The following is a 17,389-nucleotide window of genomic DNA, read 5'->3' on the forward strand; positions in this document are numbered from 1 at the left end:
TTGTTGAACTGTTAAAGGGAAACTACTTAGGCTACAATCTTGTCCAGTGCTATGGTGAGGCAGCTGTTTGAAGGCACTGTTATATTCAGGAGGTAACTTTCAAATAAAATCCACCCTTCTGTGCTGGACTTTCATAGGCAGTACATAGACATACTTCAAAGGCCAAAGGTGAGACAGTTGCCCCTGCTAAAAAGGGTTCCTGGGCTGGTAGGATGGTCAAGGCAAAACAAATTTGAGTCTGTGCTGGATGCAAATCTCTCAGCTGACCTAGTTCTCAGTCTCCTTTTCATTTCAGAAGCTCAGCTAAAAATCCATAAATTAAGGAAATTAACTGATGGCGCCTCCGGCATCTTTGTAAGCTATTTAAATCTTTAAATTTACAACATCTTCTGCATATATCAAGTAATTGAACTAACTGCAGGGATGTAACTTTAATGAGAAAATTTCCCTCTTCTCCTGTAGTTTGTACTCTTAAAAAAAAAACACTACCCTTAGGAAAAAAGTTTCTGTTTATTCCTGCCATGGAAGATAACTTTAAAAAAACCTCAATTTTAGGGGGTTTTGCCTTTCTCACTTTGTTCCTTGATGGTGCAGTAATAAAAAGAATAAAAAAGCCAACTAGTTCCCACGCCTTCCTGCTCAGGCCATAAATGTCAGGAAAGCAAAGAGTAGCAAGCCCAATGCTTCAGATCCTCTCTCTGACAGAGGAGTTCTCTGGTGAGGACAAGCAATTCTGATTTCCCTTTAACCATGAAAATGGCCTGACCTTTGCAATAACAACAAAAAAATAAATAATTACATAACTTTTCTGCACTTACAGTTGTTTGCAGCTAGTAGGCGCTCAAGATCTAAAATTAACCTAATTCTAGTCCACAGAGGCTGACATTTATTTGTAATATACAAATACAAACACACACACAAATATATCCCATCCTTACACTCTTAAGGTCTGAAAAGTAATGATGCACTGAAAAAATTCAGGGAGGGTGGAGGTCAAGGAAAGGTACATTCTGGAGATCAACATGGCAGAGTGATGAACTGCAAAAATAACAAGGGGGTTGAATTGCATGAAATCACATAAATGAAACAAAGGACACAATTTTAAAAAAGTTTATTCAGAGATAAACATAATTTTAGGAGGAAGGGGCTGAGAAGGATGTTTTCATAGTGTTCATTTGCCAGGTTGGTGATTTGCAAAATAAAAAAGACCTGATCTGTATTAAATCATATAAATAAAATAAAGGAGACATATTTTTTTAAAAAGTTTATTCCAGGAGAAATATTATAAATATATATATTTGGTGTAAGGCTGACCCAGTAGGCAACTCTCCCGAAATTCATATGCCCCATTGGCCATCTGCAACTAATAATATTAATAATAAATACATTAAACCACACGCACAAATATTAAAAGTTTATTCAAGGTAAACATCATTTTGTGGGAGAGGGGGGCAGTTTGGGTGTGGGGGAGGTGGAGAATGCCGGGTTCCCTGGAGATCAATATCCCAGATTGGGTTAGCTGCAAAAGAATAAATAAATGCAGGGCACCAAATCAATCTGCTTTTGTTAAAAGTTTATGGAGGATTTTGCTCGGCTGGTTGGAGGGCGGGGGGGGGCTGGTGTGAGGTTCCAAGGGGGAGGCACAGCGACGGGAAGCAGCAGCAGCGGCTGCTGTTGTGGCCAAGCCAGCGGAGCGCCTGTGGAGCTGCCTGTCTGCCTGGGAAATCTTCATGGCAGACATCTCCATCTAGCCGTGCGCTATAATTGAAATGGCGCTTTTGGCCAGGGGCGGCCTGCCAGGGCGCTTTCTGCAATAGCACAATGCATGTCGATAGACGTCATTTGGTTTTAATGGCCTACAGGAAATTTGGCGTTTACAATGCGAGACATTAGCAAAGGGTGAAAAGGGAGCGAGGGGAGGGAAAACGGAGGGGAGGGGGGAAGGGAATAATTGCAACCTCCCCCCCCCACCGAAAAATCCTCCCGATCTGCATCCTGATTGCTGTAGGTATTTCTGTGGTTGTATTTTTTTTTTTTTTTGTTAACTTGATCTAGTTTATCAACAAGTGCAGAGTGGGTGCTACCCTAATTGTAACAGAGGAGTCAAGAGATGTGAGAAACGTGCCCTGCGTTACTTATTTGGGAGCTGAAAATTTATGCCTAGTTGAAAATGCCTGGGGAAATATTACATCAGACCAAATGACAATGATTAAAATCAGCTTTTTTCCCCCCCTTCCTCCTTCTTCTTTTCAGTAAGTCTATTGAAGGACGTGACAGTGGCCTGATATTCCACAACATTAAACCGTTATCCCCCCAGCCAAGGAAGGAGAGGAGCTGGCAACCCAAACCGTTAGCACAAGGATTCTGCAGCCAAGGAGAGAGGGGGGTTAGTTTGGGGAGGGGGGTGGGAAGCAGGAGAAGGGGGGTTGGGGTTTGCCATCTGATTTTTTATTGTTATTATTAATAATAATTTTATTTGGAAAGGTATCTTTTTAATCTGGAGATCTCCAGCAAAAGGAGGGGAAAATATCCAATTTTCATCGCAAAATTAGCTAGGGCGAGAGCAAAGGGCTGAGCTAATTGTAGCCTAATCCCCTGCCCTGGAGGCGTTTGCAAAGCCCTGAGCAAGAATTCGTCTTTTTTCTTCCTCTTCTCCCTTCCCTCTGTTATTTAGAGACGGGATTATTGCCTTTCTTCTCATAACAGCCTCGGCAGTTTCATTTTAAGGCTCCCCCCCCCCTCCACACACACACACACAAAATAAATAGAAGCGTAAAAAAAGAGAGAGGGAAGAAGCAGCTTTAAAAATAATAATAATCACAGCAGGATCTAAGGAACAAAGATAGTAATAAAAGCAAAAAACAAACCCATCAACACACAAACCCAACAGAGCCCAAAGCAAAAGGGGGGTTTGCAGATCTCTCTTCTGTGTTCAAGGTAAGGAAAGCTGCTCTGACTGCTGCTCCTGTCTCTCCCTGCATGGACTGGGGAGTGCGCATTGCATGGCATGGCTTTTTTTTTTTTTTTTTTTTTTTGGAAAGTGCCTCTTCTTGAAACTAACTCAGATCTTGGCTCTGGAGAAGAGACGGAGGGTTTTTTTTAAAGCTACAGGATCCATTTTCCTCCACCCTCCTTTGATAGCGCTGGTGCTCTCTCTCTCTGTGTGTGTGTGTGTGTGAATGCATGCCCATCTGTATGGTTTGTTTCCTTTTTCTAAAGCATGGCCAGTGTTGCTGAGCCCCGATGCCCGGGGTTCCTAGGCTGCTGCTGCCGCCCTAGCCCCAACACTGAAGAAGGCAAAGGATCCGGGGGCAAAGCCACAGCGCGGAGGAGGCAGAGCTAATTGGGTCCCGGGCTTTTGAATGGTACACAAGGAGCACTGGCAACAATTGCACTTTCCAAAAGGGCAGCTGCAATAGGCAGCAGCCGCTGCCACCGCGTTGTAGGGCTGGGAGGGGGAATCTGGGGTTTGGTGGGTTGTTTTTCCTTGCACTGTTTGTTTGTGAAGGGAGGGGGGATGTTTGTTTGTGGGGGTTGTTGATGGTTTGTGGTTTGGTCCCCCCTTTTGCTTTCAGGGGAGATCCTCTTGGTTCTGGTGGGGACTTTGTGGGTCCGTCCTTTGGGGTCGTCTCTAGGGTGTCTAAACACAAAGGGGGAAGACAGATGACAAAGCTTAATATGGAAAAGACGGGCGGTCTGTGAATGAAACTCTGGCGCCAGTCAGCTTGATTTGGTGTAGACTTCAAACCACTCTAGGCTATAGTTTGCATTTCTGTTCCTACATGTAATGTGGCACACTTCTGCAAAATTAATACATTAGTCTGGCCAATGTTCACCACCATTGGTTGCACATAAAATATATAGGATCGGAGGTGCAGATTTTTCCCCCCTGCATTCATCTAAGGCATCTCCTTTCTTGTTATGTGAGAATAAGTAAGGGACGCCATGTTGTGCTTTTTTTTTTTTTTTTTTTTTTTTTTTGAATTTTACCTTTGGGCATTGCTGTATATATTTCTAACAAAAAAGCTAGAAGTTTAGTGGCCGGTGTGCATGGCTTCCTGGTGATTTCCCTGACCATCAGCAGGGAAAGGCATTTGGGTGACGTGAAACTTGCACTAAATAGATTGGCGAGTGCTAGGAATGGGGGGAGGAGAGTGGGAAAAAGAATTTTTTTTAAACGCGAGCTCAACAAGCTAACTGCTCCCAAAAAGTTTCTGACTTAATCCACTTGCTAGCAAATGTCCAGTATTTTCTGAAGCAGTGTTGTGTGCAAATGTTTTATGGACTTTATTTTGTAACCCATTGGCCAAGGTTTTAAAATAACCTCATCACTTCTTTGTCTTAGGTTTGTTTCACAAAATAAACAATCGGCTCAAAGTCGCCTAAGAGGCAGATTCTGGATATTATCATGTTTACGTGTTTATAGAGACAAAGGTAATGCCAAGTCTCTTTAATTTTGACCCTCTGGCTGGGCTGAATCCTACCTCCCTGGAAATACAGACAGTGCCATGAAGCCACGAGAGTGCAAGGTTAAGTTCTTTAGCTGGTTATTCTCCAAAGTGCTTGAAATGGGGTATCGGGGGGAGGGGTGCTGAAACGGTGGTTTTTACTTTTAGTGCTATAATAGATCTGCTGTTAAAGAAAGAAAGGTCTGTGGGGGAAAAAAAGCTTCAATGAGAATCCAATAAAGGAACCAGTCAGAGAACAGATGTTGGTGCTGATCTCATTAAAGACGAGTCAGTGGTCCTGCAGCAGACTGGACTTTGTGCCTTTGATGCACACACAACTAGCTGGCTGCATATGGATTGAAAGATGCCTCCTTTCAACATCTTATAGGAAGAGCTGTTTCATGGCAAGTCCTTAAACCTGCAGTTTTCATTTCATGTCTTAAATGTGCATGAAGGAATTAAACTGCACGAGTGAATAACAGCATTAGTTTCAATTAATTTTTATCCTGGCAACAATAAACTTTAGAAACAAAGCACTTTTACATCCTTAATTAGTGTTGGTTCCCATCTGTAGTCTTTTAAGTGTCTGTTCCTTGATTTAACTTTGTCCCTCCTTCAGAGCTGCTTTCTTTTTAATTCTTTTCCCTTTTTTTCTTGTTATCCCTTCCAGACTGTTTCTTGTTTCTCTTCTGCAACCTTTCACCTCCCTTCTCCCTATCTCTCTGCCTTGCTCTGTGCAGTTTATTTCTACTGTATTTTCCCAACATCAACAGCAGTATTGGTTACCATGGCCCCAAGCTATGTGCAGAGGTGGGAAAGCTTCATTCGCCCAAAAGTTCTTACACTTTTGAAGTCTTTCTTTTAGTAGGATCTGAAATGTATCATCTAGAGTGTGTATTAAATGAACAGTATTCCTGTAGGCTTCCGAGGAAGAAAGGCAACACCCTGGAAAATTCTGCAGTCTTTCAGCATTCTCGGCCCTAGGGTGATAGCCCTGGGCATGGAGCTGAATGGAGCTCTTACAACTGCCTTCTGTTTACCTTTTATGGTTAAAATAACAGCTTAGCAAAGAAGCAACTTCATGGAGAAACGATTCAGTGAAATCATCTCAAGCTGTAGCAGCATAGCTAGTTTAATCACCCCTAGAGAGCTGAACAACTGTGAGCACAATGGGACACAAAATCATTTTGTGTGTAAATGAGCATGGCATTGTGATTATTTCACTTTGCATGGGCAAATAGTTTTTACAAGCAGTACTTATGCAGTTAGCTTGGAAAGGCAGAAAAAGATAAGCTGGCTCTGAAAAATCTTGGTGTGTAATGTTTGGAAAACTAAATATTCAGATAATTTGGGAATCAGGCTCTATTGATTTTGCCTTTAGCAAGTTCCTGTGTTACTTATTAGAGCAGGGTTATTGCTTGTGCCACTAGTAGTGATGTTATACCCTTTTGTAGGCAACTAAAGAACATGGATTATTTTACATGGTTTAAAAATGAAATTTGTTAATGTTTCTTCAGTATTTACCCTTAAGGTTTTAATTTTCGCATCAGTATTAGAAAACACACAATTCCACAGGATAAATACTTTTAAGATCCAGCTGTGTGCATTAAATAAATATATTACTTGATGTGGTGAATTTTAGCAGCAGTTTATATTGAGAAATACATGTAAGAAGATAGTCAATACAAACTAGGATTAAGGAAGCAGGAATATTTAATTTTAGGATTAGTGGAAGTGCTTTTTACACGGTTTAGATCGTGTTTAAGACCTATGCTCTTTGTTGATTAACTAATACAAAAATGATTGGCTATCGCAGCTTTATTAAACATTTGGGTTATTTTATAATATTAATCTTCTCTAACAAAACAAACCTGTATTTCAGTTCTTCTTCTGATTCCCTCCCCCAAATTAAAAGCCTGAAACCCCTCAATAAGTATGAAAATCCATACAAGATTGTGAAGTATTTTAGTTTTCCAGTGATTTTCTATAATTAAGTGTTTTTTCAGTGCATACTGTAGCTGAGTGATGCCAAAAGCAGGGGATTGTTCAAAAAGTCCCTCCAGTGAATAGTATAAATTAAATATCTCTACTGTATGGGCATGGCCTCACAGAGAGTCTTAGACAGTTTGCAGATCAAGGCATTTGCTGATGTACTAACATTAAACAAAATCGTAAGACAGTAGCAGTGTTTAAATATGCACAAATAGATTCAGATCACTTGATCTTTAGCTTTCTGTGCATATTTTAAAATTGGAGTCTGTATTTCAAGACAAATGGTAAAATGTAAGACTTATTTAAAGAGAACTACAAGTTCTTTGATTTCATTTAGAAATTGTAGGGGTCCAGTTGAGCCCTAATTAGGCATATTTTTTGTAAAACTCCATGAGATGTATTTCCAAGGCAGGTCTGTGTCCTGCAAGGTCTGTACTTTTACCATTAGTGATAATAGTTAGGGTTAGAACAAAGACAGAGTTGACATTCAGCTTGTAGCTACTGACCCTTACATTTAAGTGAAGGAGTACAGAATGAACATGAGCTTGCTGTGCTCTTTGGTAGGAATACATCCTTGTCTGTGTTGGTAGACAGATATAGCATCGACAACTAGAGAACAGGCTACTAAAGTACTACGGTGTTTTAAAAAATTAGTTGTTTTATTTGTGATATAACATATTTCCTAAAGGTTGCCCACAACAGGACCTTGTGGGAAAGAAGAAAGCAACAACTTTAGTCATTAAAGGATTCAGTCATTTTCCTTGAAGGTGGTGCTACAGTAAAATGTTAATGCCAATTTCACATCGACTGACACAGAAGTTCTAGGACAGTGTTGATATTTTGTTCGCATTCAGTGCAGATGTCCATTCTGCATTTGAAGAGAAAAGGATGTGGATTCATAATGGGGTGATGTATTTCTGTACTGGAGTAGTTTAAAATTGTTATGAACTAAACTAGATGAAATAGACTAATCTAATATGTGGTTTTCTTTTAAAGATGTTGAGATACATTATATTTTCAGTCCCTTTCCATATATTTTGGTAACCATATTTTTAAGGAATCTTGTCAATTATATGTTCACTGAATGGTTTGGGCAAGCATATTGTGCAAAATATTTATTGTTAAAAGAAAGGAGAAACCAGTTTTAGGATTCTTAGAAATGTCACCAAACTAACCTGGAAGAATTGGACATTCACTTTGTAATACTGCATATGAAGCGTCTGTCAGATGTTAGGAAGCGCCTAGATGTTTGGTAGCATGACTGCAAAACAAAATACCAGGGAAAATTAGATTATATTAAGAAATGTTTTTAACTATAATATTTTGCATCTGTTGTTCTACACGTATGTGACAGAAAGGATGAAGAATTTTATAAAACTTCCAAAAGCTTGAACAATTTTTCCATCTGTCATATATGTTTTCATTATTATTTTATTTGACTTTATTCAGTTGTGTAAGACACAGGGTGTCTGATAGAACTTCCAAAAGCTTGAGCAGTTTTTCCATTTGTCATGTATGTTACCTATAATTTTTTATTTAACTTAAATCAATTGTGTAAGACACATGTTGGTATCTGGGAGAGAATCAGTTATCATCCTTTTCTTATAGAACCTGAAGACTTTTTGGATATATATATATTTTTTTGCCCTAGCAGTCCCTTCCAAATCAAATGGGGTTTTTGAAAGTTTTTGAAATATTTGTTTTAGGTTAACAGAAGCAGAAGTTCAGTGCATGAACTTGTAAATCAGCTAAAAATATATAGACTCAATTCCATTTAATTTCAGATATTTTAAAGTAATAAATATACACATGTTCATATGTATATTTCTGGTTTCTAATGCTAGATCATAAGGCATATGTGAAAGCTTTGTGTCATGAAAACTTTGGTCATTTTATATGTATTTCTGCTGTCATTACTTCCAGCTATTAATTTCCTTCAGTTTGAAAGCTTATTAGTCCCTCATTATATCTACTATTAAGATATAATCGATAGTTATCAATTTATTTTGTAATTATAAAAAATAAAATCTATTTTTTTTCATAGTTTGATGTGAAATTTACTAAATGTATAAACTAAATGCCTTAGGTACTGAGGAAATCACTAATTTAGAGGTGTCTCGTTACTGAGACAAACTTGCAAAAACCCCTGAATCCCAATTCACAAATTGGTTATTCGTTTGTCAGGGGATATTTCACATCTAACACATAAGCCCGCGACCTTTAATTAGAATTTTGCAGTTTGTTTTATGCCCCTTGAGGCTGACACCTTGAAATTTTTTTTCTTGATTTCTTATTGCTAATAAGCATCTTTCTCTTCCCCTCTGGTACTTTGAAGAAAATGATGCAAATACACTTAATTACAGTGGTGGCAATAATTTGTTAGCTGAATATGTGATCAGGCAGATGCAAAAATGATCTGATTAGATCTGTGATCACACTAGAAATAAAGGTAACACACAGTTACATTTAAGAGAAACTGTTCTTTTTTGTCTTCCGTTTCCAGGAGGGAAGAAGCATGTCCCGTCTGTCTCTAACACGGTCCCCAGTTTCTCCCCTGGCTGCTCAAGGAATTCCTCTCCCAGCTCAACTCACCAAATCCAATGCTCCTGTGCACATAGATGTAGGAGGACACATGTACACCAGCAGCCTGGCTACCTTGACAAAGTATCCAGATTCCAGGTAGGATCTCAGTGTTTTCAGGCTGTGTGCCTATTTCGTTTCATTGGTTGGAAATATACATTTACCTGTGTGAAATATTTGGATGTGAAACACGACTTATTATATATTCAAAACTTATACATAATTCAGTCTCCAGTTTATACATTAACTTCACTAGAGTTCTATAGGAAAAAAAGACTTCAAAATGTATGTATTGTTTAGACAGTGTATTCATTTTCTTTCTCAACATCTTCCAAACCATACTGTTATGTTTGAAGCACCTGTTGATGTGACTGTCCTATAATATTCACCACTCTATGAATGTTCCTTTATTTTAAAACAAACTTTGGTTGAAAAATAAACAGTAGCCCATCTTTTACATGGGTGCTCATGGATACATTTGTCAGCCAGGAGAAGTCCTATAATAGCTGCCGTTGTATAGGTTGGTGGAGTTCTTAGATGAGCTGTACTCACTTATTCAACAGCAGTGACACTAGTCATTAATTTTCAGCAGAACGTCCAGCACACAATGTGTTTATTTGCAACTGCACATCAGGTCAAAGTTGTGTATAATTATTACATGCAGATTGTTTACTGTACATGCTACTGATATGTCTGGTGAGGATTATGTAATCTGGTCAGTATTTTAAGGCAGGAGAAACTGCAGAGATATGCGTATGTAAACCCTCTCCAGTGTTCATTTGGGGCCTTATTCTGAGAGGTGTGGAGTGCCATGGAAGGAGATGCACGTGGCAGGTGTTTGGCTCTTTTCAGGATCAGGCCCTGGGCTGGCAGCAGAAGAATGTCAGTGATTTAAGGGTTAAAAGCATATTAGCCAGAGTATCTCATAAGAGATACTTGATAGCTTTAGATTTGTAACTAAATCCACCAAAATTAGTATTCTGAGATTGAGGAATAACATAGTTTGTTTATAAGAATGTGTTAATTCTATGTAAGGGTCAAATGCCTCACATCTGAACAACAGGAAATATGAGATGTACAGTACAAGGTGTTTGGTCACACTGGCTAAAGAAAGCAGTTTTGATCCCAAATGCAAACCAGGAATCAGGTCAGCAGTTTAGTTGTCAGAGGTTCTGCTGTCAACATGACCTGTATTTCTGCAAAGGGACAGCCTTTTCAGTATAAAGGAGCTGTATAAAGCTACATTTTTGTTCAAGTATTTTCCCTTCAGAAGAACTAGGGATTTTTGCACTGATTTGACAGTTTCCCAAGCAGTAAATGACATTTATGCAGACTCCTTGAAATGCCTCTGATGTCATAAAGCATATGGCTGTGTTTTCAGTTCAAGCCTAGGTAGTGCATTGAAATGTTCCATGGAAAAGGAACATTAATTGAAATGCCAATATTTTAAAATTAGGCAAAAAACCTATGATTTTTCAGGAGACCATCTATTTCAAGACTTCAGTCTAGTATTTAATTACAATGAAGAAATCTATCCGGTGGGGAAAGATTTATAACAAAAAAACAGACAGACGTTTCACAGCATAAAGAAAATACAGAGAATATGCAGCAGTTGCAGTAAAATATCACATCTGTTTCCACATTAAAAAAAAATCACTGCTGACATTTTAAAAAATATACCCCATATCAGAGTTATTTAATAGAAACTTCAACTGTGTAACTTGCAAAATATAAATATGTTTAAAATAAATGCACAGATTTTACTTAGAGGTTTCGGCTTATAATACAGATTTGTTACTTCTAACTGTTGAAACAACAAAAGTGTGTTCCTCTTGGTTTTTAAGCTGCAAGTACAAAACAGTTATTGGTCAGACACTAGTGTATTGTGTGATATCTTGTTGTGTATTGTCTTGCATTTGTATGTGTTGTGTTATCTCTTAAGGCTTGAACTTGCAAACCTTTTCTCACTCAAGTAATCCTTGCCCATGGTTTCAGTGAATCTACTCATACGAGTAAAGGTTTGCAGGATTGGACCCTTAGATCCTAAAGTTTGAATAACATCATTGAATCAGAAAACCAAACAAAGGGGATATGTAGTAAAGAGGTATCAGAACACACATATTGTATTTAGAGAGAGAGAGATTCTGGTTATTTTGTTTCATTTTGCCAGTTGGGTTCCTTCAGTGTTCGAGTTGACATAAATGGTTACCCCATTCTTTACTCAGGATGGCCTGCTTTCATTCCCATTGAAGTCAATGGCAAAACTCCCAATGATTCAAAGTTCTGGGTCCTCAGTCGTATTCTTGAGATAAAGTCACAAAACCTTTTGTTTTCATTGCTCTCTGGAATATCTTCCATGAGGTTATAAATTGCCTTTGCAATTATCATGGATGAGAGAGGGATTCTGGGTCTTGAGCTGGTGTAGGAGAAAAGGATATGTGTTGCTGAGTGAGACAGCTGGTAATAGTGAAAAGCACTATTAGCCCACGCTGCAAAGATGACATGCGTGGCCATAGATAGAGGCACAGCTATATTCACACATGCAGAGCTTTTGGGATTATTTGTATAAGGTATTAAATTCTTTTCAGTTTGGCTATCAACATTTCATAGGAGCTTCAAGTATTGCAGATTAATCAAATTGTATAGGCCCTGGTTCAACAAAGCACTTAAACGTGTGCGTAAGTACTTTGCCGAATAGGCGTGGATATCATATGTTTTGCTGAGTCTTTGACACAGTTGCAGAAAATAAAGTTTCAGCACCCTAAAAATTAAAGTGTAGGGGAAAATTTTCCTCTGTATCTGCATTACATGCTTTATTTGCTTTTGTATGCTCTTAAATCCTAAATATACTTTTAGCTTATTATTTACATTATATATACACACACACAAAACCACGTATGCACACACCTCATGCTAATGGAAAATAGAAAAATCATTCAGTCATATTTATTCCTCAGTTGTACTTATAATAGGCCTGATCCTGCAAGGTCCTGAACATTTTTCAATTTGCATTGACTTCACTGGCAGTTGAGCATTCTCAGCATCTTGCAAGATCAGGCCTAACAAGAACAACTCTAGGCATGGTAAGTTCCTGCCTATACCTGCTTTTCAGTCACCCTTCTGGTATGATATAAATTACACCTGACAGCAGACAGTGTGATACATTTCTCATTGTAATTTGGTAGGATTGACCGTGCTCAGCCCACTCATGGCTTTGCTGTGTTCTGCCATTCATAAATTATGTGTTTCAGCTGTAATTCATGAAAATAAAGGACCTGGTTCTGCAACCATGACTCATATGAGTAGTCAGTGATTTGAACTAGTGAATGATTTGAAGTCAGTGGGCCAAATTCTGCACTCAGTTATCCCAGTGTAACTTCAGAGTGACTCTGTTAAAGTCTTTGTTGCTTATATCAGCGCAACTAAGAGGAGAATTTGTTCCAGTGAGTGAATTTTCATGAGTAAAGGATGCAAGATCAGGCCCAAAAGGTGTTAGTCACATCTTCTGCTGTAAACTTTCATAGGCTACATCATGATGCACTCCCTGCAAGGGAACTTATTTAGCTATGTTACAGAAACATAAACTCCTCCACTGTGTAGGTTTAACACACGTATGCCATGACCTGCTCATCTGTATCAGCTGTGTGATTTGAAGAAGAAAAAGAAGCAGGATCACTTAACTAGTGTGACAAATGGGAAACTAATTAAATGGCCACTGTAAATGATTCATTCTAAGTCTGCATTTCTCACTTTAATCATTATGGTACAATATATATTTTCCAACCAACATAAACAATATATAAACAAATACGTTGGCCTTTCAAAGGATAAAGGCAAAGATACTATCTCACCTATCGTATCTCTCTCAAAGATATATGCCAGCATTCTAAGAAAATAAGGAACAGATATATTTATATGACAGTCATGTGTAAATTTATCTGTGTTTCCATTATTAACCTGTTTTAATGGAGAGCTACAATTTAGGGGCGTGATCCTGTATTCCATGTCCCGCAAAAAACGTAATTGAAATTATTAAGAGTTTTGGATATGCAAGGAGATTCACATTCTACCTTGGCTGGATCTGTATACTGAGTATCTCAGATTAATTATATTCCATTCATTTATGTTTAATACATTCTCAAAAAGTCTTAACACTGGTAGTTTTAAGTTAGAGGCATTCAAAAGAAAGACACTCTTATGCACTCCCACAGTCCATGCTGCATATTTAAATAAAACAGTCAAAGAAAACAGACAAGTCACTAATGTTTGCCAGCTAGCTCCTCTAGAAATTTCATTCATGTTTTCACCCAGGCTACCTCTAATGCAGCCCTCTCACACACTGACACTTGAATACAGATTTCCATGACAGACTGCGAGAGCTGTGAAGGCTCTAGCACGTCCATAAAGTGAATTGAAAATTATACATATTTATGTATCTAATAGGATGGGATAGCTCCTAAAAAAGAAAAGGTCCTTATTGTACAACTATTATTGTACATAATGTTCAATCACGTGCACACTGTGCAAAGAAAAAAGCTGCTAAAGCACTGACTTTAATGAGAGCAGGATTAGATCCCAAGTCCATATTTACTAGAACTAGTCAAAATCTCAAAGTTTTTCTGATTTTTTCTGTGGAAATTTGAATTTCTTTTTTTTTTTAAAAAAACGACACATTTTCCCAGAAAATTTTTGTCTTATTTTCTGACCAAATCTAATATTTATTTGGTAGGATGGGAGTGCACTCTTTATTAGATTATTCTCCTGTACCAGCTAAATAAATTTACCAGAAACATCCTTAGATAATTACTATTTGTTTTATGTTATATGTACTGTATATGTTTTGTTCTTTCAAATACATTAAACTCCTAGGTTTCTGTAATATTCCTCTTGTGGGACAAATGAAGAAACATCTGGAAATTTTAATTTAAAGCTGAGTTACTGCAAATTTGCATGCCAGTGTAAGTGGGAACAGTGTGTAGCCCTCTCTTCTTACCTAAAGCCCTTTGTGCTTCTTTCCCCCATAGCCACATAAGCTAAGAAGGGACTGCTAGCTTCAGTTTTGAATGTCTTGGTTTTTTCACTAGCTTTGTCCCAATCAGTGGGATATATTCTTTCACAGATTTTTCACATTTGAGAATATCTCAGATTTCTGCATGTACACAAAGAATTTAGTGTCATTGTTATGATTTATTTGCTAATCTCATGTCACGTTTGGACATTCTTGCAGTGTTAACTGAAAATGGAAATTATATGCAATTAGCAAACACTGAAGCATACTGTACACACACAAGTAGGCTGAAATCCACCCCTTCCCACACAAGCTCTAGGCTTTAGTCAGGGAATTAAACAGGGTGGAGATGGAATTCAGTCCCTATCCCATGAACAGTCTGTGAGGCTAATACGCAGAACCTTTGAGGCTAATACTCAAACCTATAGGCTAGAATAACATCTGCTACCCCTTTGTACCCTCTGAGCAGTAGTTCTGGGCCATTGGAACATCATGGTGATAGATACTGTGTTCCTTCCCTGGCTATTCCACACTCCCTCCACACCAGTCTACTTGTGGGTCAGTGCACCTGCATGGTATGCACGTGGTATTTTGTTCCTCCTTGGAGCTCACACATCTCCCCCAGGCAGATCCATTAAGAGGTTTAAATAAAGAACTTTAGGCAGACCATCCAAACCACTGTGAATTTCACCTTTAGTGAGTTTTCCCATTTTAGTCAGCGATAAAGCTTTCCTTGACCTCAGTGGAGCAGAGTTGAGCTCTTACACTATATGGATACATATCATAGTAAATTATCCAACACGCAAACATTTTATGAGTTTGATCCATATACCTACAGAACTCCAAAATGAGCATTTTGCTTTTGCATGGACTGCAGGACAAGGTTCTTTATTTTTAATACGCATCATTAATTTAAAACTTATGAACTTTAAAGTTAAAACCCAAAGGATATTTTTAGGTGAATTTCCACTTTACAGTTACTTTCCTCTCTTACATCAGTTTTCCTCAGCTGATTAATTCCCAGCAGAATCCAGTTAGAACGCTGATAAAGAGGTAGGAGCCACTCTTTTACAAACATTCAGCAGAGCAGGAGGCAAGAATATGGCATAAAGACTGCACACTTATAAATTGGTTCACATTTTTGGGCGGCAGAGAAATTCAGGATTTACTCTGAAAGGCAAATCTTCCAGTAAGTTGCCTACTTCCCCTATTGGAGGAAAACACAGGAAGTTCTGCTGTTTAAGGCAAGCTTTTGTGCGATACAGACGAGAGCAGTTAAAAGTGTACAGAGTTTTTGTTCACAATTTGATGTGCGTGCACCTAGTTTTAGGTTGGATTAACATTAGAATTTCCACTGTTATGAAAGGAACGTGCTATTTCATTCACTCACATTTAGGACTAAATCCTTTGACTCTTAGGGCTTGTCTACATTACCCGCTGGATCGATGGGCAGCGATCAATTCCAGCGGGGGTCGATTTATCGCGTCTAGACTAGACGCGATAAATCGACCGCCAAGCACTCTCCCATGGACTCCAGTACTCCACCAGGGCGAGAGGCGCAGGCGGAGTCGACGGGAGAGCGTCAGCCATCGACTCACCGCAGTGAAGACACCGCGGTAAGTAGATCTAAGTTTGACGACTTCAGCTACGTTATTCACGTAGCTGAAGTTGCGTAACTTAGATCGATTCCCCCTCCCCCCCCCAGTGTAGACCAGGCCTTACTTTGTTATTACTTGGGCAAAAGTCCCATTGGCTTCCAGGGGAATTTTGTCAGGTAAAGATATGCAGGACCAAGGCCAAATTAGGGTTAAATGGTGCTTGCCCCCCCCCACAAAAAGTCTGCATAAAACCACAGAAAAGGAGGGTTGCACTTCACAGTGAATATGAGTTGGAGAGAGGGGAAAGGAATTCTCACTCCCAGCCTGGTGGCTTGAGGCAGTGAGGCTGCACACTGGCAGTTGCCCTCTTGCTGCTGCTACAATCATGGGAAGAATGAGGGGAAAGGGGGCAAGGTGCCTGATTCCAGAAGCTAAGACATCCGAGTTCTGTTGCTGGTTTTTTGAAGCAAGTAATTCAACTTAATCTAGTCATTTAGCTTCACTGTGCCTCCCTTTCCCCATATGTAAAATAATGTTTTCCAGGAGCGTTGTGCAGTTTAATTTACTCATGTCAATGCTTTGTGATCCTCATCGGAAAGGAGCTGTATACGTGCAGAATGTTATTCAGTGTTATCATACACAGTCAGGGCTCCACACACCCTTACAACAGCTTCTGAGGTGGAATGGATTTAGTAAGCATTTCCTTGCCATTCCTCTAAACGGGCCTCTAATGCTGCTACCTGGCTAGAGCAGAGCTCTGCAGAGCACAAGAAGTGTAGAAATGCACTGTGTGATCCCTCCATGGTGATGAGGACATGGTCTCTGTGAAAACAAAACTGTGACACAATTACAGCTTGGAACAGTCATTTTACACTCCCTCTCACTTTCTTGCAATAAGGGGCAAAATCCTCAAGCCAGCGCCTAGCCTGAGTAGCTGGGCTGGGCACTGGGACAAAGCGAAGGGGAAGGAATCTTCTTCCCTTAGCCAGAAAGCTACTCTGCTGAGGCTGCAGTGGTCCCCCTGGTCTTAATGCCATGCTTTGATGAAATGCGGGGAATAGGAGGGTCTGTGTAAGAGTGGATTCTTCAGACCTGGATCTGCCCTGCCCAGGCAGGGAGCCCATGCAGGGCATGCAGGGAGCTGTGTGCTGGCAAACGTGCTGTGTGCTCAACGTGTTTTCCCCTTGCATGGCCCCTCCTTACACAGCAGAACCTGCTGCGAGGGGACTTTTGCCAGCCTCCGAGATGAGAATTTAGCCCATGGGAGTGCAACTCATGTCAACTGGATCCCAGCGCTGGAGCTCTGTTCATGAGTGAATTACAGGCATGATGTTTACTCAGAGCATTTAACAGAATTTGCAAGGAAAAAGTTACTTAGCTGGTCTCTGCTAATCATGTTCCCCCAAATTAATATCTATCCAAGCCTAGGTTACTTGGAGATCATTGGCATAAATGGGTGTCGTGTTCTTTGTGGAAGGGGTGGAAAACAAGCTAATAATGGGGAAGAATTGATAGCAGTGATCAAGCTTATCTGATTTCTGAACATAAAATTGTGTCTATGTTGCTGTCCCCCAACATGGGCTGCTCTAAAAATAGAATTTGAGAAGCTTAAACATTCATGTTAGTTTATTTGCCAGTTCAACTTGGACGGTATATTGGGAAGGACAATCTAGGTGTTTTTCTGATAATGCAGAGCTCCTGTAGTCATAAGAAGCGTTCCTAGACAGGTCTGACTGACATGACCAATGGTCATTCAGTAGAGA

At 39.4% G+C, this 17,389-nt stretch overlaps 1 protein-coding gene across 1 annotated transcript in view; it reads left to right on the forward strand.

Annotated features, from left to right (window-relative positions):
* Positions 1-4,508: 4,508 nt before the first annotated feature.
* Positions 4,509-17,389, forward strand: part of KCTD15 (potassium channel tetramerization domain containing 15) — a 49,851-nt gene continuing 36,970 nt past the window's right edge. Inside the window, exons 1-2 of the mRNA XM_077831387.1 lie at positions 4,509-4,529; positions 8,944-9,119. Of these exons, the coding sequence (XP_077687513.1) occupies positions 4,509-4,529; positions 8,944-9,119 (197 nt within the window). The remainder of the gene's footprint in view (positions 4,530-8,943; positions 9,120-17,389) is intronic.

The sequence above is a fragment of the Eretmochelys imbricata genome, chromosome 12 (genome assembly GCF_965152235.1).
Source record: "Eretmochelys imbricata isolate rEreImb1 chromosome 12, rEreImb1.hap1, whole genome shotgun sequence".
In the NCBI taxonomy this organism is placed as follows: domain Eukaryota; kingdom Metazoa; phylum Chordata; order Testudines; family Cheloniidae; genus Eretmochelys; species Eretmochelys imbricata.